At 36.9% G+C, this 22,754-nt stretch overlaps 1 protein-coding gene across 3 annotated transcripts in view; it reads left to right on the top strand.

Annotated features, from left to right (window-relative positions):
- Positions 1–22,754, top strand: part of SLC12A1 (solute carrier family 12 member 1) — a 112,284-nt gene that overhangs the window by 37,173 nt on the left and 52,357 nt on the right. For all 3 annotated transcript variants that reach the window (XM_049782473.1, XM_049782471.1, XM_049782472.1), the window contains exons 9-16: positions 3,801–3,885; positions 7,453–7,604; positions 9,117–9,224; positions 9,514–9,637; positions 11,314–11,415; positions 13,461–13,616; positions 17,497–17,596; positions 18,330–18,441. In XM_049782473.1, the coding sequence (XP_049638430.1) occupies positions 3,801–3,885; positions 7,453–7,604; positions 9,117–9,224; positions 9,514–9,637; positions 11,314–11,415; positions 13,461–13,616; positions 17,497–17,596; positions 18,330–18,441 (939 nt within the window). The remainder of the gene's footprint in view (positions 1–3,800; positions 3,886–7,452; positions 7,605–9,116; positions 9,225–9,513; positions 9,638–11,313; positions 11,416–13,460; positions 13,617–17,496; positions 17,597–18,329; positions 18,442–22,754) is intronic.

Below are 22,754 nucleotides of genomic sequence, written 5' to 3' on the forward strand. Positions count from 1 at the left end.
CAGCCAATTATAGTCAAAAAATTTAAAATACACATAGTGTCTGGTGCAGTGGTGCTAGGGTAGGGTGTTTGATTTGCATATGGCTGACCTAGGATGGATCTTGGCTTGATCCCCCAGTGTCCCATATGGTCCCCAATCCAAGAGTGATTTCTGAGCACAGAGCCAGGAGTAACCTCTGAACATCACCATTGTGTCCAAAAACCAAAAAGAGAAAAAAGACAAAAAAATTAAAGTACCATTTCAGATATACAAGATTAGAATATTGTTGGCATACTCAAAAAGCAGTGATTGCTTTTATTCTATACAAAAATATACGATATTTAATGAAGAAAGTTAAGAGTTTGATTTACTTCAGGGAAAATGGAAGCATTTGGAATAAAACTAAGAATTTGTTGAAACTGGTCTGAAGGGATAGCATAACAGGTGGAGTGCTTGCCTTACATACAACTGACTTGGTTTCTATCTCTGGAAACCCTTATGATCCTCGGAACTCCTTCAGTATAGAGACAAGAATAATCTTTGATCACCAATAGGTAAACCTCCCAAAATTAAAACAAAAAGAATTTGTCAAAGTCTTGAATCTTGCCTAGAGAAAATGTTGCCAAACCAAACATTAATATGGGGCCCAATTTATGACCCAGGCAGGTCTTCATATAAGTTCTTTAAAAGTAATTTTAGAGTGGGGAAAGGTAAAAGAGATAATATGACATTAAGGAGCTTGCCTTGCTTATGGCCTACCAGGTTCCATCCATGACAGCACATGGTTCCCAGTAGGAATTCCCAGCAGGAATGTCTCCCATAAACAGAACCAGGTGTAGCCCCTGAACACTGCTGTCAACCCCCACATGAAGTGGAGAAAAAGTGAGGTTAGAGTTTTAGCAGCTATTACAAAATGAAAGTGAAGTTTTCTGTTTTAGGAACTTAACAGTCTTTCACCTCCTCATTTCTTATCTTTATATGTATTTTCTTTCTTCCCGTCTCAATCAATTCTTCACATTTCATTTATATCCTAATAAATTCTAAATAAATAAATTAAATTTATTTTTTAATTCTGGGAGACCTTCCCAACACTGTTTGGGGGACACCAGAGAGTAAGAGGGGTCCTGTGAATGCATGCAATGTATGTGCTCCAGCTCTTTGAGTCCTCTCCTCAGCCCAGTAAATTGAAGTAGGGGCCACATTGTGAATTGGGAGGTGGGATGGGTTCCCTTTCAGCTATAATCACCTTCATTCTATTGTGTAATCACACATACTAGCCATTTTTGCTCTTTCACTTTTGTGGGCAAGAGTTTAAAATAAGGAGGCTGGGGAGGTACTATATTCTAACAAACTCTATAGGCAGATGTTTCTGAAACTGAAGGAAAACATGGACACACACAGAATGGCCTAGTCAGGCCAGTTTACCTTTGCTATTGAGTGGTAGATTTACTTGCTTGTCAAGTAATTTCTACATTTCCTAGGATTTGACATTTCTTTTTTTTTTGTATATATAAAATCTTTATTTAAGCACCATGATTACAAACATGATTGAAGTTGGGTTTCAGTTATAAACAGAACATCCCCCTTCACCAGTGCAACCTTCCCACCACCAATGCCCCCCCTTCCCCACCCTGCCTGTATTTGAGACAGGCATTCTACTTCTCTCACTCATTAAGATTGCCATGATAGTTGTTAGTGTAGTTATTTCCCTAACAGCGTTCACCACTCTTTGTGGTGAGCTTCCCATTGTGAGTGGGTCCTTCAGGCCCTCATCTCTATTGTCTCTGGGCATTATTACAATAATGTTCTTAATTTTTTCTTAAAACCCATAGATTGGTGGAACTATTCTGTATCTATCTCTCTCCCTCTGACTTATTTCACTCAGCATAATAGATTCCATGTACATCCATGTATAAGAAAATTTCATGATTTCATCTCTCCTGATGGCTGCATAATATTCCATTGTGTAGATGTATTACAGTTTCTTTAGTCATTCATCTGTTGAAGGGCACCTTGATTGTTTCCAGAGTCTGGCCACTGAAAATAGTGCTGCAATTAATATAGGTGTGAGAAAGAGATTTTTGAATTGTATTTTTGTATTCCGAGGATACATCCCTAGGAGTGGTATAGCTGGATCATATGGAGTTCAGTTTCCAGTTTTTGGAGGAATCTCCATATTTTTTTCCATAAAGGCTGGACTAGGCTGCATTCCCACCAGCAGTGAATAAAAGTTCCTAATCCCAGCCAGTACTGATTGTTCTTGTTCTTTGTGATATGTGCCAGTCTCTGTGGTGTGAGATGGTACCTCATTGTTGTTTTGATTTGCATCTCCCTAACGATTAGTGATGTAAAACATGTTTTCATGTGTCTTTTCGCCATTTGTATTTCTTCTTTGAGGAAGTGTCTGCTCATTTCTTCTCCTCATTTTTTGATGGAGTTAGATGTTTTATTCTTATTAAGTTCTGTTAGTACCTTGTATATTTTCAATATTAGCCCCTTATCTATGGGTATTGGGTGAATAATTCCTCTCTTTCTGTGGGTGGCTTTTGTATCCTAGTCACTATTTCTTTTGAGGTTCAGAAGCTTCTCAGTTTGAGAATGTTCCCCAGACTTACAATCAAATATTTTTTTATAAAGGGGCAAGAAATCCAAAATGGAGCAAGAAAAGCCTCTTCAACAAGTGGTATTGGCACAATTGGTCAGCCACTTGCAAAAAAGTGAACTCAGACACCCATCTAACACCATGCACAAAGGTCAAATCCAAATAAATTAAAAACCTTGATATCAGGCCTGAAACCATAAGGTATATAGAACAATACATAGGTAAAAGACTCCATGACATTGAGACTAAAGGCATCTTCAAGGAGGAAACAGCATTTTCCAAACAGGATTTGACATTCCTGATGGATTTTATCGGTCAATTTCAGTTTTTCACAAAGTTGAAACTTTGGTTGACTGAATTGATTACTTATTTGTATTGATAGGTCTTCTGTCCTTCTGTGGGAAACTAATTCCTGCTGAGATTGTATTAAATTCTTAATGATTCTTTATTCCAAGTAGAATCTCTATCTAATAATCCCTGTTAAGTTGAATTCCATTATTTAGACATTTTCCTCCTTGAAATTTGATGATGATATAATTCAGCTCCCTAAATAAGATATAAAATAGTAATTAATTTTAAGGGCAACTCTACTTGGTTAATTTATACACATTTATAAGCACCAAGAAAGCCCATGTTCTGGTAAAAGGTTAAATTTGTCTCTTTATGTCTGCTTATAGAAATTAAATACCACCCATTACAGTCATTTCCAAATTAGATTCAAAATGGTAAAAATTGAAGAATTGGAGAATTTAACATTATCCTTTTTTTTGGCCAGAAATTATTTTTAAGGTGCTCCTAAATGTAGTAAAATCAAAAGAAGAATCACATATACATCTATTTTCAATTGCTCAAATACTTCCTTTAACTTAAATATTTGATGTCTGCTTGAAATCACAGATGGTAAAGATAAACCTCTTGGTGCAGAGTTGTACAGTTGTCACTCTAGGGTACCTGTAATGGAATCTCAGCACTCAGGCACCTTTAAGGACTATACTTTTCCACTGAATTTTGTGCCTGGCCCTTCTACAGATCCATTGCTAAATGCCTGGTCATTGTTAAAAATAGAACTCAGATTCACTCCTTTGCCATTTTTCTGAATTTTTCTAAGCTTGCTTTGAGAAGAGTCAAGTGAAAATTGAAAGTACAGAAATAACTTCAGGTAAGTTCGATTTCTTATTCCACCTTGTCTCCTCATCCCATCTTTGTTATCTTTTCAAAGGATCCCCAAGATGCCATTCCCAGAGGAACCATGCTAGCTATTTTGATAACCACTGTTGCCTACATCGGAGTTGCTATCTGTGTTGGTAAGTTACATAGCAGAAGGCCAACATTACAAGAGATCCAGTTGCCTCCTCTCTCTTTAGGGCCAGTGGATGTTCAGAAAAACATGAGTAAAAACTTTTTTTATTTTTGGTTTATGGGCCACACCTAATGATGCACAGGGGTTACTATATATTCTTGAGTATAAGCCAATCCGAGTATAAACTGACCCCCACCCCTAATTTTACCCAAAAAGTGAGAAAATTTAGTGACTTGAGTGTAAGCCAAGGTGGGAAATGCAGCAAAAATTTTTGGTGAATTTCAAAAATAAAAAAATATATACCCAAACCAATTTCAATCATTGAATCTGTAGGTTAAATGTTTTTCAATATTTATTGCTAAAGAAAAACTGTAAACTAGCAACAATCACTTTAAAACTTTAAATAAAGTGCCAAATACCCTAGCTTAACAGGTAATCAAGGTAAATCACAAAGGTTAAAATCCTTCAAAACTGAATTCCTCCTTCTCATTGTCTGTAAGTCCAAACAGAGCTTCAGCTGTATCTGATGTGAGGGTATCAGCATAGACATTGTCATCATCGCTGAGTTTGCAGATGTCACCATCACTGCTGTTGGTTTCATACAAAGCACAAAGTATTGTGGGTTAAATAATTCAATGGCATCCAGTTCAGTTCAGCCACCTACCTCTTCAGCTCAGCCAAGATTTGTGGACTGAAGGCACCGAATCAAATAACCTGCATGACCCGAGTATATGCGGTGCCTCTAAAACTCAGGAGTTACTGCTGACAGATCTCAGGGGACCATATGTAGTGCCAAGAATCAAACTTGGGCCATCCAGGTGCAAGGCAAACACTCTATCCACTTTACTTTATCTAGCTCTCCAGCCATCAAGTGAAATATTTTTAATGGTAGTAATTGAAATTTGTTCTTAGGTGCTAGAGATATTTAAATGTAATGAAATTATGATGTAAGAATCTCTGGGGACAGCTAATCAGATTGTACTTTGACCTAAACACAAAGAGAGACCCATTTTATTGCTCAAGATAAAAACCCTACTCACAGGGCCCGGAGAGGTAGCACAGCGGTGTTTGCCTTGCAAGCAGCTGATCCAGGACCAAAGGTGGTTGGTTCGAATTCTGGTGTCCCATATGGTCCCCCGTGCTTGCCAGGAGCTATTTCTGAGCAGACTGCCAGGAGTAACCCCTGAGCACCGCCGGGTGTGCCCCCCCCCCAAAAAAAAGAATCCCACTCACAGAGGAAGCCACCCCTTGCAAGATCAACCTCCCTTGCCTCAGACAAGTGGATGATGGAGCAAAAAAAAAAATTACCCAATAAAACAAACACCCCAAACTCAAAAAACTAAAAAGGACAAAAGATGTAGGATTAATGACTGTGTCGCCTCCTTGAACTGCAGTCCCTAATATAGAACTGTCACTGTTACCAATTGGCAGAAGATCAGAACACGACCTGGCTGTCAGCTGTGTGGGTGGCCAGCCTCCACATTACTCAGTGAGCAGAAAATGTGTGGATTTGCCTGCTGTTACTAGCTGACTTTTGTGCTACCTGCTGCCTTCAAGTGACACCTCCTCCTCCTTGGAGGTCACCTTATTTTTATGCCCTAGGAACAAATGTGGAATGTTCTGGGAAGAAAATTCTTCTCTATGTACAGTAGGGAATACAGCAGCAGATGGACCCATTATAGATGTCCTGATGGCCATTTCACTAAAGTCCAAGTCTCAATTGTCCTCTATCTACTCTAGGGGAAATTGGGAATGTGCTTGTATATTTCTTTGATTTTTTTTTCCAGAGAAAACTGCAAAAAAGATTGACTTAGATTTCTTTTCTTTTCCCCCCCAACTGCCTCCTTATTTTAGGAAATTGAACAATATTGTTAACTGTGTTCGGGTATGTTAAGTTGGTTACATGTGGAGACTTTATTCCAATATCTAAAGAAATCCAAACATTTTAAAATGACATTACCCAAACCTAAATTGCCCAAATGATTTTCTTCCTCACACAAAACATTGATGAAAGAGTGAATAATTATAGATGTAATTTCAGAGATTCTACTTGTTTCTTCCAATGAATAGAAATACTTTTCCCAAGGTATAAGAATAGTCACTATGGTCCATGGCATGTCTGATATTTGGGCAAATTATGGCTCATGGCTTGAGTATGTGAGAATTTAGAGAGTCTATTACACAGAAGTTAAAATAAATGATTCAGAAAAATCAGCTCACCATGCACAATCAATGTAAGAAGGTAAAATCCAGAATGAATAGTTTTGCTCAGTTATCAATATAAGTAATTTCTAGTATTTAAGCTGAGGTTCTCAGGCCACTTCTTAGGTCTAAATAAAAAAAACTCATGCACTGGTTATTTCAAATGCTCCTTTCAACTTGAGATATATGATTTAGAATTCAGATTCAAATAATGTGAATTCTATAACTAAAAGTGAAAGTTTTCATTAATACCTATCCTGAGCCTCTCTTGAATTATGAGCAAGAAATAAGAACTCATTCCAGCTGCAGTTTGAAAAGCTAAATGAATAGTTTATTAGTTGGCATTCATTTGTAAGTTATTTATCCTTAGAAAAGTTATCTATATTTGGTAACTATATTTACATATTTTAATTCCTACTAATGTAGTATTGCAGAGATAGTTAGGAAAACGCATAAGGTATGGCAGTGATTAAAATAAATTACTAGGACCTGTCAGTAACTTTAAGACATCATTTCCAAGAATCAATCCTAGAAAACATCTGAAATACACAAGAAAAATTATAAGCACAAATATATCCATTACATAATTTTATAACAAAAAATACAACCCAAATGTATAAAAAATAATCTACTTAGAATGCTGGAAAGACAATACAGGACATTTGTCTTACATGTGACTAATTTTGGTTCAAATCTAGACATTGCAGATGACCTCCCCCCAGTACTAGAATGGGTATCTGCATAGTACTGAGTCAGGATTAACCCCTGAGCACTGACAGAAAAGAAAATAATGATAAATATCTGATCATTAATATTATCTGCAACATGATCCCAAACATTATCTGTATTATTTAATCCATAAAAATTGTTCAGGATGTAGAATTATAATTACCTAAATTTATTCCAAAATATCACAAGTTAAAAACAAGGGCTCATTTCTCATAATTACTAGAATTTATATTGCCACCTAGGAGCCCTTACAGATAAAAAGAAATCCTTCTACTTGGAAACAACCCAGTCAGTAGATCCAAGTAAAAAAACACAAACACAGTGTGTATTATATGTAAAGCACTTTCATATACATTTAAGAAAGTAAGAGGGTCCTAATCCCTTTCGAGAGGCTGTCAGGCTAGAGCCTATATTTATTTTGTGGGAGGGGTAGGTGGGAGGGGCAGCGATTCCAAGCTTCAGATAGAGGATGTGAACTTCCAAGGATTATGTCCCAGAATGTACTGACATTGGATATCAGATGGGTAATAAAATAGGATAGGTAATAGAACTGTCCAAACTATAATTCAACTTAGTATGTTTTTAGAAGAAAATCTCCAGGATTTTCAAAGAAATGACAAGCTACCATTGTTTCCCCCAGGAGCCTGTGTGGTTCGAGATGCCACTGGCAACATGAATGACACCATCATTTCTGGGATGAACTGCAATGGCTCAGCGGCCTGTGGGTTGGGCTATGACTTCTCAAGATGTCGACATGAGCCATGCCAGTATGGGCTGATGAACAATTTCCAGGTTTGAACAGCAGAAATCATCTATTAATAATACTATTGCTTATTACTCTTGTTTTCATGCTTAGAACATCATGTGTCCTGAAATTTCTGACTGTGCAGTTGACTGGCTAGTTAGCAAAGCAAATTTTCTGTGGGAGGGAAAAGCAAACAGGCACAATGTAGAAACAAATCCTGAGCTTGCATTTGTGGTGGTGGTGGGGAAATAAGTTCTACCAATTTTATCACCAGGGGAAAGTTTCCCAAGAAATATTATGTGTCTTCCAACCATGTAGTTTCAAGATTGGGAGAAGTTCAGCTCATTATATATGAAATATTTCACATATAAGGATCCTAGAGTAATCAAGGAGATGAGGACAAGAAGAAAATTGTGAGTGGCAAAAAGGGAAGAAATAAGTGGAGTGGCATGGGACAAGATAAGTTGGGAAAACTATTGGATTTGATATTTACAAGTTTGTCTGACTGACTTCTAAGCAGAAGGGGAAGCAAATTTATCACGAAAGCATCATTCATCTAGTTCAACAACTAGCAAAAAGAAATTAACTCGCTAAAGTCATTATTTGAAAATATGAGAATATCATCAGGTTTCAGATTTCTAACAATGTTTAATAAGCACAGCAAACATGCAAGAATTTGGATAGCCTCAACTTGCAGGAAAAACAAGAAAGTTAATAATAACTCTTTAAAAACTGAAGTAGGGCTAGAGTGATAGTACAGCAGGTAGGGTACATACTTGTTTTGCTCTCAGCCAACTCAGGTTTGATCCCCAGAACCCCATATGTTCCTTTAAGCCTGATGGGGAGTGATCCTGAGTGCAAAGCCAGGAATAAGCACTAAGAACAGGCAAAAATGGCCTCCAAATAGAACAAAAGCCAAGGGGGAAAAATTGACTGAGTTAACAGCTGAACCCCTTCTCGACCTTTATTAAAACACACTTTCTGCTGGATATCATTTCCTATCTTCAAAGGGTCATATGCCCACAAAGCTCAGAGGGGGATATGTCAAAATCTTTGAAACCACTTTCTCCTTGATTATTTCCAGTATCTTCTAGATGTGTGGCAGTAAGCATTTGCTACTAAAAACAACAGACAAAAATCAACATTTCCATTTTAGATAAAAACCCAAATTCTTAGAATTTGAGAAAGAAGCAGGAAAATTAATTTTAAAAAATAATTAAAATAAAATAAAGCTTGGTTAGGAGCAATGAACTTATTACATAGACTTACATTCATAAAAAGTGAAAAGAAAGGGCCCGGAGAGATAGCACAGCGGTGTTTGCCTTGCAAGCAGCCGATCCAGGACCAAAGGTGGTTGGTTCGAATCCCGGTGTCCCATATGGTCCCCCGTGCCTGCCAGGAGCTACTTCTGAGCAGGCAGCCAGGAGTAACCCCTGAGCACCGCCGGGTGTGGCCCAAAAACCAAAAAAAAAAAAAAAAAAAAAAAAGTGAAAAGAAAGGCATACTTTTTTGAGATGTGACCATTTTTCAAACTCCTTATTTGACTATCTTTTCACCAGGTCATGAGCATGGTGTCTGGGTTTGGCCCCCTCATCACAGCAGGCATCTTTTCTGCCACACTCTCCTCGGCCTTGGCCTCCCTCGTCAGCGCACCCAAAGTGTTCCAGGTGACCAGGGACTCTCCTTCCCACTGCTGTGGCTTCTGCAATGCTCATACAATGCCACTGTAAACTGACAAATGTCTCCCATCCTTTCTATGACAATTTAACATTTGCATCTGGCTCACATGCTATGTCTGTCACATAGTCAAGAATGATTCAAATAACAATGAATGATAAACGGCTGTGTTAACTTGTGCCTCATATTGTGTTTCACTCTGTTTATCTCCCGAATCACCTAAGGAAGATGACTATGCATAGATAAGAATGACACATTTCTCTTCTTCTTTTCCACTAGGCCCTGTGTAAGGACAATATCTATAAAGCCTTGCAATTCTTTGCAAAGGGCTACGGGAAGAACAACGAGCCACTGAGAGGATACATTCTCACCTTTGTCATAGCCATGGCATTCATTCTTATTGGTTAGTAGTTTGCTTGTGTTCACTGAGAGCCAGAAAATTCTGATTACCCTGAGAATTTCTCTCTTTTTTTTTTTTTTTGCCAGAGAAATGATTTGTTTGTTCTTTAGATTCCTCTTGAGACTATTGAGGCTGAACAGAAAATAGGCAACCCTTGAGTGTGGAGGCATTCTGAGGACCTGAAGTCGTCTCAGGATTTTATTCTTTGAATCTGAATCCATTCAACCAATTGCAACTGAAATCTTCCTTCATACTACCTAATATTGTCTAATTTTAGAATCTAATTACAGCCTCTGGCTTGGCAGCCAATTAGTTCTGTTCTCAAAAGTGTGACCTACTGACCACTTGTGTCAGAATTGCATTTATGGACAGGGCTGTCAACATGCCTGTTTCTCAAGCAACCCCAGAACTAGGAGTAGAATCCCAAAGGGTAAAGAATCTGCATTTCTGGTAGAGCGCCAAGAGATTCAAAGACCAATAATGTTAGAAAACCACTCAGCCAGACTGTAATCTCAGCTCTTTCTTGCTAGATATTTAAATAATGATGGGAGGCACATTTGTCACTGTAGCTTGCGCGTTTCTTGATCTACTGTTCTGGTGAGCCTCTTAGAGGAAAAGAAAGAAAAGACAAGAACTGTGTAAACTGTCCTTTGCACAGTAGTGCCAAAGAAGGAGGTTTTTCTCTCATCACATAAATTCCACACATGACCATATCCATGATCCTCATAGATTTTGTGGGGTGAGAGGTGTGAAAGACCAACTTCCTGTGTGAGAGATTATTATAAAAGACAAATGTAATTATGTATACAAAGATGTACAGATGTTTCTGATTTTACAATTTAAGCTTTAAAATGTAAAAAGCCCACTCTATCCTGAACTAAAGTAATAAAACAACCAATATAAGAAAAATGTGTCAGTAGAACAGCATCCTTTAAATTTGTTCTTTCAGAAAAATGTAGGGGTACTCTGACAGCTATTTTGATCTGACTTCTTATGGGGATCTATGTTTTAGAATCAAATTTCGTTGTTATCTGACCTTCTGATAAACGAGATTGTCTCTATTTCTTATCTCAAAAACCAAGTCATACTGGATATTTAGCTGCTAAGGTAAAAGTTAGGTGTGTGTTTATTTGTTTTCATTGAAATACTTGAAAGAATAACTCTCTGCAGATGTAAAAACGTCCAAAAAACTAACAAAGGATCTGCAAGACAGAGAGAGCAAGTGAGGTATATGCATCATATGTGTATAAGATTTCCAGTCAAGCATTTTTAGTGTGCAGGTATTTACCAATCTATCAACCTGATAGCCTTTTGATTATATATAGCAGATAAAGAATATAGGATTCAGCACCCCCAGAATAGCTTTTTAGAGAGTTTATCATCTGGCTAGCCCCCAAACTATCTGCTCATTTGCACCTGAATGTTTTTTAGATAGAGGTCTTGACTGTCTATTTTTGGACTGGTAGGCTTTCTTGCTTTTTACCTTATGGAAGCCCTGGCCAAGAATATTTTTTTAAATGATTTGCAGCCTCAAAGAAAAATCACCAGCTTCTTAAACTTTGACAGATGCTAGCTATGTTTTCAATTTCCAAATAAAGTCAAGCTTCCAGGCTATAACAGCTGTTTAGCTCCTGGTCTCATCTCTCATACGTACATGCTCAATTCTGCTTCCTTCACAGCGGAACTAAACACCATAGCTCCCATCATCTCCAACTTTTTCCTGGCTTCATATGCCCTTATTAATTTCTCCTGCTTCCATGCCTCTTACGCCAAGTCTCCAGGTAAGTTGACCTTCCAAAACTAAAATTAGCCTAAGTAAACAGTTTGTTTATCCATAAATGAAAATAAACCAGTGAAAAGTGATCAGTGAAAAGTGATTAATCTGTGCTTCTGTAGTTCCTTATATCCTGGTGGGCAACGTAATCCACTTTATTTTGGTGAGTTGGGGGTTGGCTTTTGAAATCGAAAGAATTTGAGCAATGGCCTTTTTGACCAACCGTAAAGTCAATTTTCTCCTGAAGCAATAAATTATTCATTGCAAGAGAAACCACATTTATTTCAGCAGTAGAAAAACACCACTATTTATTTCCAGGGTGAAAGTGACCACAGAAGTGGAATAAATGTATATATTTGAAACTTCCTTACTATCAATTTGTTTCTTGCCCATGGTGCTGAAGAGAAGGATGAGTAGTTCTCGTAATTACCTGCTGAGCACAGGTCAATGCAGATTCACTGGGACACTGGTGACATCCCTGCATTCCTCAAATTCTGGCTTAAAATTGATGCAAAATTCCACAGCAATTCTGCAGCTTCCCTCACATTTCTCTGCTTCCATTGGTCAGTAGAATGGCTTCTGCTTTTCTCCAAGAATGAAGATATGTGAACACCTACCTTCAGAAAAATCTTTCTCACATAGATTTTGGCCAGGGATAGAAACACATTTTCTTTATTTTGGACCTGTCATGATCTTGAGACTCCATTGAAAGATCTGTTGTCGGTGAGGAAAAAATAAATAGAAGCTCTCAAGCACATGAGGCCAGTAGGCTCCAGCAGACAACCCAGGACACTTTGTGCTGTTTTGTCTGCTTTTAAGCAGAGGTTATTATGTTCAGGTCTGAGAATACAATAAGTCAGAGATATGTGTACTTCTATGCCATGTTATATCCAGTTCTGAAAAACACTGTAAATAGAGATGACAAAGTCATAGAAGAGCGTAGAAAGACCAAAAGGAAAGATCAGGTTAAAATAAAAAAAGGCAGGTCAGAAGAAAAGCACATAAAAAGCCAGAGAAAAAGTGCAACAGAAAAAGTGGGGGAAGCCTGGGATCAATCTCCATCACTATACAATTTCCAGAGCACTACCAGGACTGACCCACAAATACCTAACCAAGAGTAGATCTGGGCACTGTCAGGTGTGACCCCCCTCACCACAAATAAATAAATAAATAAATACACCAAAACATTAAAAGAACACGTAGAAGGACACATACGGACACAATAAACCAAACATCAATTTTTCTCCTGTACATAATTTGTACATAATTCTCTTTGTCTCTCTATTTCTCTTTATATCTCCCCCTTTTTTTTCCTTACCCTGTTCCCCCATCCTTCTCTTTTCCTCTTACTCTTACACAGCAAAATTTAGAGAAAAAAAGGGCATTTTCAGCAATGTCTTCAACATGCTATTTCCATCTTGTGGCCATTTTGGAAATTGCTTCTGAAAATGTTAAAGGTTCTGTTGTGTTTTGCCAATTCTAATTTAAAATTTCACCAAGAGACCAAAAGTGCCTTCAAATGATAGCTTCCCCATCTTAACAGTACTGATCATCTGATTATCTACAGTTTGATTGTTTTCATTTCAGGGAATGTAAAAAATATAAAATCCCAAACACATGGGCCATGACAAAATGCATAGTGTAGTAATGCATTGAATTTAAGAACCCATTGCAGGAAAATAAATCTCTCCTTTCCCCCTCGTAGATTATTACTGTTGTTCTCAGTGAGAATAAAACGTTGGCAGAAACATTGGGTTGACTTTAGGATAGAGTTCTATCTTCATCATAAGAACAATAAGCTCATTATCTTGATCATTTCTTTCTTGGGACATGCAAGATTGTTATAGATATCAGATGAAGACATTTGGGGTGCAGGCAGGTAGTATATTTATACCTTAGAATTCAGGGACCAAAGAACACAGAAAATAAATAACCCAGAGTTAGGAGCTTGATTGAAAATCCAGATTCTATGCTAGAAAAAAACATGAAGTGGGCGGTGCATGGTGATGGTAGAGTTTTTCTTGTGAGAGATAATTTTTATTTGACTCTCAGGATGGAGACCTGCGTATGGAATTTACAACATGTGGGTGTCTCTTTTTGGAGCAATTTTGTGCTGTGCAGTCATGTTTGTCATCAACTGGTGGGCAGCTGTCATCACCTATGTTATTGAGTTCTTCCTCTATATCTACGTGACCTATAAGAAGCCAGGTAAGATAAGAATGTGTAAAGTGTAGGTTTCCAAATTCCGCTCCAACTACTCATTCAATAAACATGTATTTAGGGGCCAGAGCAATAGCGCAATGGTATGGTGTTTGCCTTGCATGCGGCTGACCCAGGACAAACCTGGGATCCATCCCCTGCATCCCATATAGCCCCCCAAAGCCAGGAGCAATTTCTGAGTACATAGCCAGGAGTAAACCCTGAGCGTCATTGGGTGTGACCCAAAACACAAACAAATAAATAAATAATCAAAGAGTTATTGAGGAGTTTTCATGACCTCAGGTGGCCCCTGAGTACAGTGGAAAGTAATAATCTAAAATATAATAATGTTTAATAATAAAATAAAAATAATAATGTTTAACTGTATTAAGTACTCATTACAAAGCCTGTACTTATAAAATTCTGCTAATATGTGGGCCAGAGTGGTAGCGCAGGGCATAAGGCATCTACCTTGTGAGCACTAGCCTAGGATGGACCACAGTTTAATCCCCCCGGCGTCCCATATGGTCCCCCAAGCTAGGAGTGATTTCTGAGCGCATAGCCAGGATTAACCCCTGAGTGTCACCAGGTGTGGCCAAAAATAAACAAAAAAAAATAAAATAAAATTCTGCCAGTATGTGGGAATTATTGGTCTTATTTTACAGATAAAGAGAACTGGGGTTCAGAATAATAATAGAATGTGACATAGCTGACATGTTCACCTGTGTGTGTATAATGCCAGAACCCACCAACCAGCTTTCCATTCTTTCACCTTATAATGTCTTGATAATGAAATCTAGTATGTGTCCTCCAGGATTTCACAGATCTGCCTAAAGAACTCACACATAATTTTTATAATGCAATATTGCAAATACCTTGAAAATGATGAATGATTTACTGACTGAAGGAGAGGAAGGCATTTTCTAGCCTTAGAATTATCCAAGAAAATTTCCTGACTCATGATTTGTGTTCCTGGGATCAAGCAGTTAGTGAACAATAAATTTCTGTCCAATGAGCAAGTAAGCTGCATTTTTAATAAGTAAAAGCAAGAGACAGGGTTAAGTCAGATAAGTCTATTCTAGGGAAAAGAAATGGCAAATGAAGTTTGGAAGCCTTCCAGCACCTGGAACATTTAGGAATATAAGAGCCTTTCATATAGATAAAGGATCTCCTGGGTATTATAAAGACGGGGCCTATAAGGGTAGGCTGGTGCCAGGTAAAGAGAAACTGAAATGTCATGCTGAATATTCTAGATATTCTTGTTATAACAAAAATGATATTAATATTGCTATGACAATAGTGTTTGTGTTATTAATATTATGATTGTTAAAACATTACTATCTAGGGGCTGGAGCGGAGGTGCAGCGATAGGGTGTTTGCCTTGCACACGGCTGACCCAGGACGGACCGTGCTTCAATCCCCCCACATCCCATATGGTCCCCAAGCCAGGAACGATTTCTCAGCACAGAGCCAGGAGTAACCCCTGAGCGTCACTGGGTGTGACCCCAAAACAAACAAACAAAATTACTACTTAACAATAACAACTTTAGGAACAGTGAGAAAGGTAGATAACAGGAGAGGAGAAAGGTAAAAAAAAAAGTATGGTCCTAGAAGGTCCAATCTTAGTGGACTAAAAAACCCAACACCCTCTTCACTCCCTCTCTCATTCCCCACCAGTAAAACAGAAAATTTGGTAACTACCTTGGGCAGGTTGGATTGTTGATTGTCCTTATTATTTCATGTATTTATTTTTCACATGAGGTATAATTTACACATGGCAAATGTCACTATGTTTAAGTGAAATCTATGAGTTTTGACAAATATTTTTATATCACTATCACAATGTAGATGAAGGATATGTTTGACATTTCTAAATTTTCTAAATTATCCCCTTAAACTTAGCATTTAATACCCAGTTTTCTAATTTTGTTCCATAGCTTTTTACCTTTTTCAGAATATCGGGTTAAATCATATTATAGTAGTCTGGTACATGCTTTCTTTCTATGAACTAATGTTTTTGATTCATCCATGTTACTGGTTGCTTATGTAAGCAGTTATTTTTTTATTTTTTTATTTATTTTGGTTTTTGGGCCACACCTGGCGGTACTCAGGAGTTACTCCTGGCTGTCTGCTCAGAAATAGCTCCTGGTTGGTCCTGGATTGGCTGCTTGCAAGGCAAACGCCATTGTGCTATCTCTCCGGGCCCATAAGCAGTTACTTTTCATTACATGAGTATATCTTACTCTCTCTCTCTCTCTCTCTCTCTCTCTCTCTCTCTCTCTCTCTCTCTCTATATATATATATATATATATATATATATATATATATATATATATATATATATTTGGTTTTTGAGTGACACCCAGTGATGCTCAGGTGTTACCCCTGGCTATGCGCTCAGAAATTGTTTCTGGCTTGGGGGGGGGGGTTGAACCATGATTTGTCCTAGGTTAGCGAGGGCAAGGCAAGTGCCCTACCGCTTGTGCCACTGCTCCAGTCCGTATCTCACTATTTTTTAAGTTATCTTTTGATGGAAACTTGGGTTCCTTTAGTTAGAGTGTTTATGCAAACCTGCTATAAAGATTTACACACAGCACTTTACCTGAGGCTATGTTTTAATTTTTCTAGTATTGAATGTATAGGAATGGAATGATATAATATATATGCACAATTTATAAGAAATGGTTCATGAAGACTTTTTAAGGTTGTTATATTTTTTTAAATTTCAGAGTTATTTTTTATTCCTATGAACAATGAACGAGTCCCAAGCATTTAGTATCCTTACAGCACTTAATATAATTAGTTTATTTTTAAGCTATTTAAGCTTATATATGGTGCTACCTAATTGTGATTTGGTGGGTATTTTTACATGACAAATGATTTTCAAACATGTATATCTATACCTAGTTTTTGAGTCAGGTGTCTAAGTCTTTTACCAATATTTTGAGTTGATTTTCCTATTCAGTTGTGAGATTTTAAAAACTATTTTTGAATTAAAATTCTTATTTCTGAAAATATTTTTTCAGATCAGTGGCTTGTCTTCTTTTTCTCCTATAGTTTTTTCTTTTAAAGCAAAAGTTTTTTTTTAACTTGAATTATAGTTTTGTCTTTTGGGAGATAGTTAGATTTTTTTTTTCTTCATTGCTTCTAATATAATCTAAGGACACAAACATCTAAGAGTTTTAATGGCTTAGATTTTAGGTCTTTAAAAATAATTAATTTAAACCTTTAAAAAAAAAAAGGCAAGATTCTGGGACCGGAGCAATAGCACAGTGGTAGGGTGTTTGCCACTTTCACGCAGCTGATCCAGGACAGACTGTGGTTCGAATCCCAGCATCCCATATGGTCCCCCATGCCTGCCAGGAGCAATTTCTGAGTGCAGAGCCAGGAGTAACTCCTGAGCGTCACTGGGTGTGACCCAAAACCAAAAATAAATAAATAAATAAATAAGTAAATAAATAAAAATTTTTAAAAAGTCAAGATTTTTACATTAACTACTTTCTTTGTGTATAGGAACAATTTTTTGTCCACAATTTAAAATTTTGCACAAACCCTGAATTTAATCTAGGACTGGCTTCTCCCTCACTTCTCCTTTTATCTGACTATACTAGGGTTATTACACAGATTCTTCCCCATATGAAGATGTACCACCAGAAAGCTGAAATTTGATAACTCTCTGGAAAGATAGATCCCACTTCTAAGGATTCATAGTGTTCATAGAAGGAGGCTTTATTCTTTCTAGGAAACACTCCAGGAAATAGTTCTCTACTTTGGGCACTCATCACAGCTGATCCAGCCAAGGAAAATCATAGAAGGGAATGATTCATTAAAATCAGTCTACAGAGAGAAGGTCACTCGTTCTTATGTTAAAACTCTCTTTCCTCCACAGACGTGAACTGGGGCTCCTCTACACAGGCTCTGTCCTATGTGAGTGCTTTAGATAATGCTCTGGAATTAACCACAGTAGAAGATCATGTGAAAAATTTCAGGTAAAAATAGTATCTCAGGCATGCTACTGTGTTTTCCACATCAGAAGTGACTTTCTTCTATAGCGACAAATATATATCTGAGGAGCTATGTGCTTCATAAGCATAACTAAGAGGAGCCATATGTTCACTTTCACTTTCTATGAAGAGTAGTATGTTCTTCCTCTTGGGGCTATATCTTCTACCAACAATGAATCCATATGATACCCAGGGTAAACTTTACATGCATGGATGTAGAAAAGTTGATCTAAGTGACTGGATTTTAGAAAGATGAACTCAAAGCTCATAACAATTGGGGATAATCCTTATTCAGCTATCTCTGTAGGTCACTGAACTCTCCTAGGAGAATTTAACCTGTAAGTTTTTCATTAATTACCTCATAGTTTGAAAAGAATTTTAAAGCAAAAAAGAAAAAAATGACAAGAAGGCTGAAGGAAAGTAGCAGGAGAATTCTAGCCAGAGAGGGACAGACTGCATTGCTAGTAAACTGGGCAGCCATAACCCTGAGGCCAACTTTTTCTTCCATTACATTTTGCCATCCTGAAAGAAAAACTAGAATACAAAAATGGATAAGCAGTCTTCCCCAACCCCCAAATCCTGCTGTGAGCCATTAGAATTATGTAGGGGAGGGGTTATGTAGGGCTGGGCAGGATTTATATAGTTGTCATAGTGGGACACTGGCCTTATCGGCTTCCTAGGGTTGCTAATTCTCATCGCTTCTTCTCACCACTTTCAGGCCCCAGTGTATTGTCTTAACAGGAGGACCTATGTCAAGACCTGCCCTATTGGACATAACTTATGCATTTACCAAAAACAGTGGCCTATGCATCTGCTGCGAAGTCTTTGTGGTAAGAGCTACTTTATCCTAGAAAAGCGCTTTTTTTCTTCCTGTGTACCTTGTTTTGTTCAAGTTAGAAGAGGAGATATGGTGGTTAACAGTAAAGCAATTTAGACAAGAGCCCTTCCCCTTGATTCATAGAGCAAAGACTAGAAAGGCCTATGATCCTGAATTCAAATGAATGAATAAAATATGCTTAAGATTTCATGGAAAATCAACTAAAAGTGATAAATATTTCCAAATGATAACATTTGAGCCAAAAAAAAAAGGAAAAGCATTACTTAAATTACATGAAGGTACTGGCTACAAAAATATAAAAGGATAAAATGAACTGGAGATCACTATTATATAGGTTAACTGATGGGAGAATTACATATAATGGTCATAAATGATAGCACAAAGAATTTAGATAAAATATTTAGATAAAATTTATAACACTGTAGCTATCTAAGGAATTAAATCAAGTTTCTCAAGCCTTCAGTAAATGTTTAGCACTAAAAGGAGTTCTTTTTTAAATAAAAAGTGGAATATGAGAAACAAATAATAACATTGATGATTTTTAGAAGATATGTAAATACTAAAAATCTAACCATATATTTACCAGTTATTATCAGAAGTAGAGAGAATATTAAAATCATAATTAAAGGCTAAGCCTAAATTCTCCATCACAGCTTACGCATACTTCCCTCAAATTTCTCAGTTACTTCAATGTCTTTTTATAGTAATTCTCTATTCTTTAAAGAACTTTCCCATAGATTTTTGTATTTGACCTACATAACAGTGTGGTCAGGCAGGAAATAAACTAAGTCCTTTTCTCATATTTCTAATTAGAAAAGTGAGATCTTACAAAACTAAAGTGTTTCGCAGAGTTAAAAGTGGCACATCTAGGCTCCAAAGTGTGCTCTGCTACTCTAAGGAGAATGTCTGAGCAGACAGAGATCTCTGGAATTGTTGTTAGAAATGGTCTGCTATCTTCATTTTTGGTACCTTCCAGGAAAACAGGCTACTAACCTGGGGCAGAACCACTGCAACCAAATGCAGAAGTTAATTACCTCATGTCTTATGGCCAGGACTTCAGCAGGGTAATACTCAAAATCTTATTAAGCAAGTTAGCTATATCCTCTTTCTTCTCAGGGTTTCTTTTATGATAAGTAACGCAAACAATATGGCTCAATGCAATTATCTGGTAGTGGGTAGAGAGAATTCTAACAACTCTGTAAGATTGACAGGTTAAGTAATGACCAGCTGTGACTCCAGAGGATTTAAAAAAATCTTATCAAGCACCCTTCTCTCATATTATCAGCTTTGGTGCCCTGGATTAGTGAATTTCATTTTGGCCAATATAATACAAGAGTTGGTTTTGATGGAATAAACAGGTTGGAGAGCTACTTTCCTTCTGCAATTCACAGAAAATTTGATTTAGTGGTCAATAAAATATCTTTAGGACAGAGAAAATGAACTGGAGTGTAAATAGTCATATATTGACAAGGGAGAAAGATCTCCCTAGAGAAATAGGGATATTGCTTTTAATTAATCCTTTGTTGCTTTGTATAAGGAAAAATAATTCTAGAATATTATTGTATTTGATGTAAGTACCTAAGTCTGTGCCTTCAATGGTCCTGGCTTAAAATGCATATTGAGGCACATGGTATGTCTTTGTGCTAGATTTTACAATTAAAGCCCAAGAATCTGTGCCTAGATTGTCTTGGGAATGAAAAAAGGGCATTACCACAGTTAATGAACTTTCCAGTTTGTTATATTTGGTACATTCCTGGGACAGAAGATACTGTCAGCCTGTTTTTACTCTTGTTCATTTGTCATTTTTGCAAAAAGACAGGTGGAAAGGGAAATATAGAACATTGGCTTATATTATTATCAATTTCCCCCCAAAAAATATGGGGATTGGTGTTTGGCTAACTTTCTTGGAACAGCTAAATAAACAAATGTTATTAGGGAATAATAGTGATAGCTTTTTAATTCTAGGAAGTTGATGCTCATGAACTTTAAATTATTTTTATTTAAGTCATTGTGATTTACAAAGTTATTCATTGGTGGGTTTTAGACATACGTACTATAGGACCGAAGTCAACCTCTTTCCACCAATATTCCCAGAATCCATTTCATGAGACCAACTCCCATTTCAGGCTGCTATCATAATAGTTCGGTTGTTTTAAGTTTGGTTGTTAAAGTTTGAGTCACATAATTTCATTGTTGTTGACTTTGACTTGGATATTTAGTTCTGTCCATTCTTTTTTTTTTTTTTTTTTTGGTTTTTTTCGGGCCACACCCATTTGATGCTCAGGGGTTACTCCTGGCTAAGCGCTCAGAAATTGCCCCTGGCTTGGGGGGACCATATGGGATGCCTGGGGATCCAACCGCGTCCTTTCCTTGGCTAGCCCTTGCAAGGCAGACACCTTACCTCTAGCGCCACCTTGCGGGTCCCAGTTCTGTCCATTCTTAACACCATCAATGTACCTAACACCCATTAGCTGCTGTCTCCCATCATTTCATATATGTCTTTCTCCTCCCCCACTCAATTGATTTCCTTCTCCTTACTATTTCTTATGGTCTAGTGTTCTCAACAATCCCATTTAAGCCATTGCCTCCCTTCATGCAATTATTCTAAATACCACATATAAGGGGTATTTAATATGTGGTAGTATAAGTGGTATAAATACAATTCTTGTATTTATCTTTTACTGGCTTACTTCATTTAACATAATATCTTCCAGTTCCATCAATATTACAGCGAATTACATGATAGCATCATTCCTTGCAGCTATATAGTATGCCATTGTGTATATGTACCACATCTTCATGATCTATTTGTTTGTTGTTGGACATCTAGATTGATCCTAACTCTTTAACTATTGTATTGAGTGCTGCAATTAATACAGCATGCATACATCCTTTTGGATGAGTGTTCTTGATTCAGGGTATAGATATCCAAAAGCAGGATTGCTAATTGCTAATTCATATGGCAATTTGATTCTGAGTTTACTGAGAACCATTTATACTATTTTCCATAGGGTTTAGACCAGGCAGCATTTCCACCAGCAGTGGGTCTCGTTCCTGTTTCATCACATCCCACCAGTACAAGTTGTTTCCAATATTTTTAATATGTGCTATCCTCACTGGTATAAGATATCTCATATATTATCTTGATTTGAATTTCTCTAATGATAAGTAGTGATGAACATTTTTCATGTGCTTGTTAGTCATCTGTCGATCTTTCTAAGAAAGGTTTTTATTTATTTATGTTTCCTATTTTTAATGGGGTTTTAGATTTTTGCAGTTAACCTTTGGGAGTACTTCGCATATCCTAAATATCAATCCTTTATATCATGTATTGAGTGAAAATATTTTCTCCTACTCAGTCAGATGTCTTTTAGTTTTACCCCTTATTTTTTTGCCATGCAGAAATGTTTTAGTGTTATGTAGTCACATTTATTCAGATTTGATTCTGTAGCTCTTGCCATTGGCATTATGTCATTGAAGATTCCTTTGAAGTTTGTTTTCCTCAATCTCAAGGTCTTTGATCTACTTTTAATTGACTTTTGTGTAAGGTGTGAAATATAGATTAAGCTTTAATTTCTTATATGTGGTTATGCAATTGTCTCAATATCATTTGTTGAAGAGGTTGTCTTTATTCCAGTTCATATTCTCAGATCCTTTGTCAAAGATTAATTGACCATATACTTGGGAGTTGTTACTAGATATTTTATTCTGACCCATTGATCTGAAATTTTGATTTTGTTCTAATATCACACTGTTTTGATTACTATTGCTTTGTAGTACATCTTCAAGATAGGTAATGAGATGCCTTCTATTTTAGTTTAGTTTTAGCTATCCTAAGTCTTTCATGGTACCACACAGACTTTATAATTGACTGTTCTAAGTCCTTGAAGAATGTTGTCTGAATTTGGATAGGGATTGCATTGAATCTATACAGTAGTATAGATAGATAGATAGATAGATAGATAGATAGATAGATAGATAGATAGTGTATATAGTACGTGTAGATATATAGTATATAGAGATAGATAATATATAAATAGTATATATAGGTAGGTCTTTAATTTCTTAAGTTTTTTGAAGTTTAGGTGATAGGTCTCTCATCTCTTTTGTTAAATTGATTCGTAAGTACTTGATGGCTTTTGACACTATTTTAAATGGATGGACTTTGATCTCCTTCTTCTTCAATGTATTGTTTGCATTAAGGATTGCAACTTATGTTTATGTATTGATTTTGTAGCTGGCCACTTTGGCTTATTGTTTCTAGGAGTATTTTTGTGGCATTTTAGGGTCTTGCATGTATATCAG

Source organism: Suncus etruscus, chromosome 10, assembly GCF_024139225.1.
Source record: "Suncus etruscus isolate mSunEtr1 chromosome 10, mSunEtr1.pri.cur, whole genome shotgun sequence".
NCBI classification, from domain to species: Eukaryota; Metazoa; Chordata; class Mammalia; order Eulipotyphla; family Soricidae; genus Suncus; species Suncus etruscus.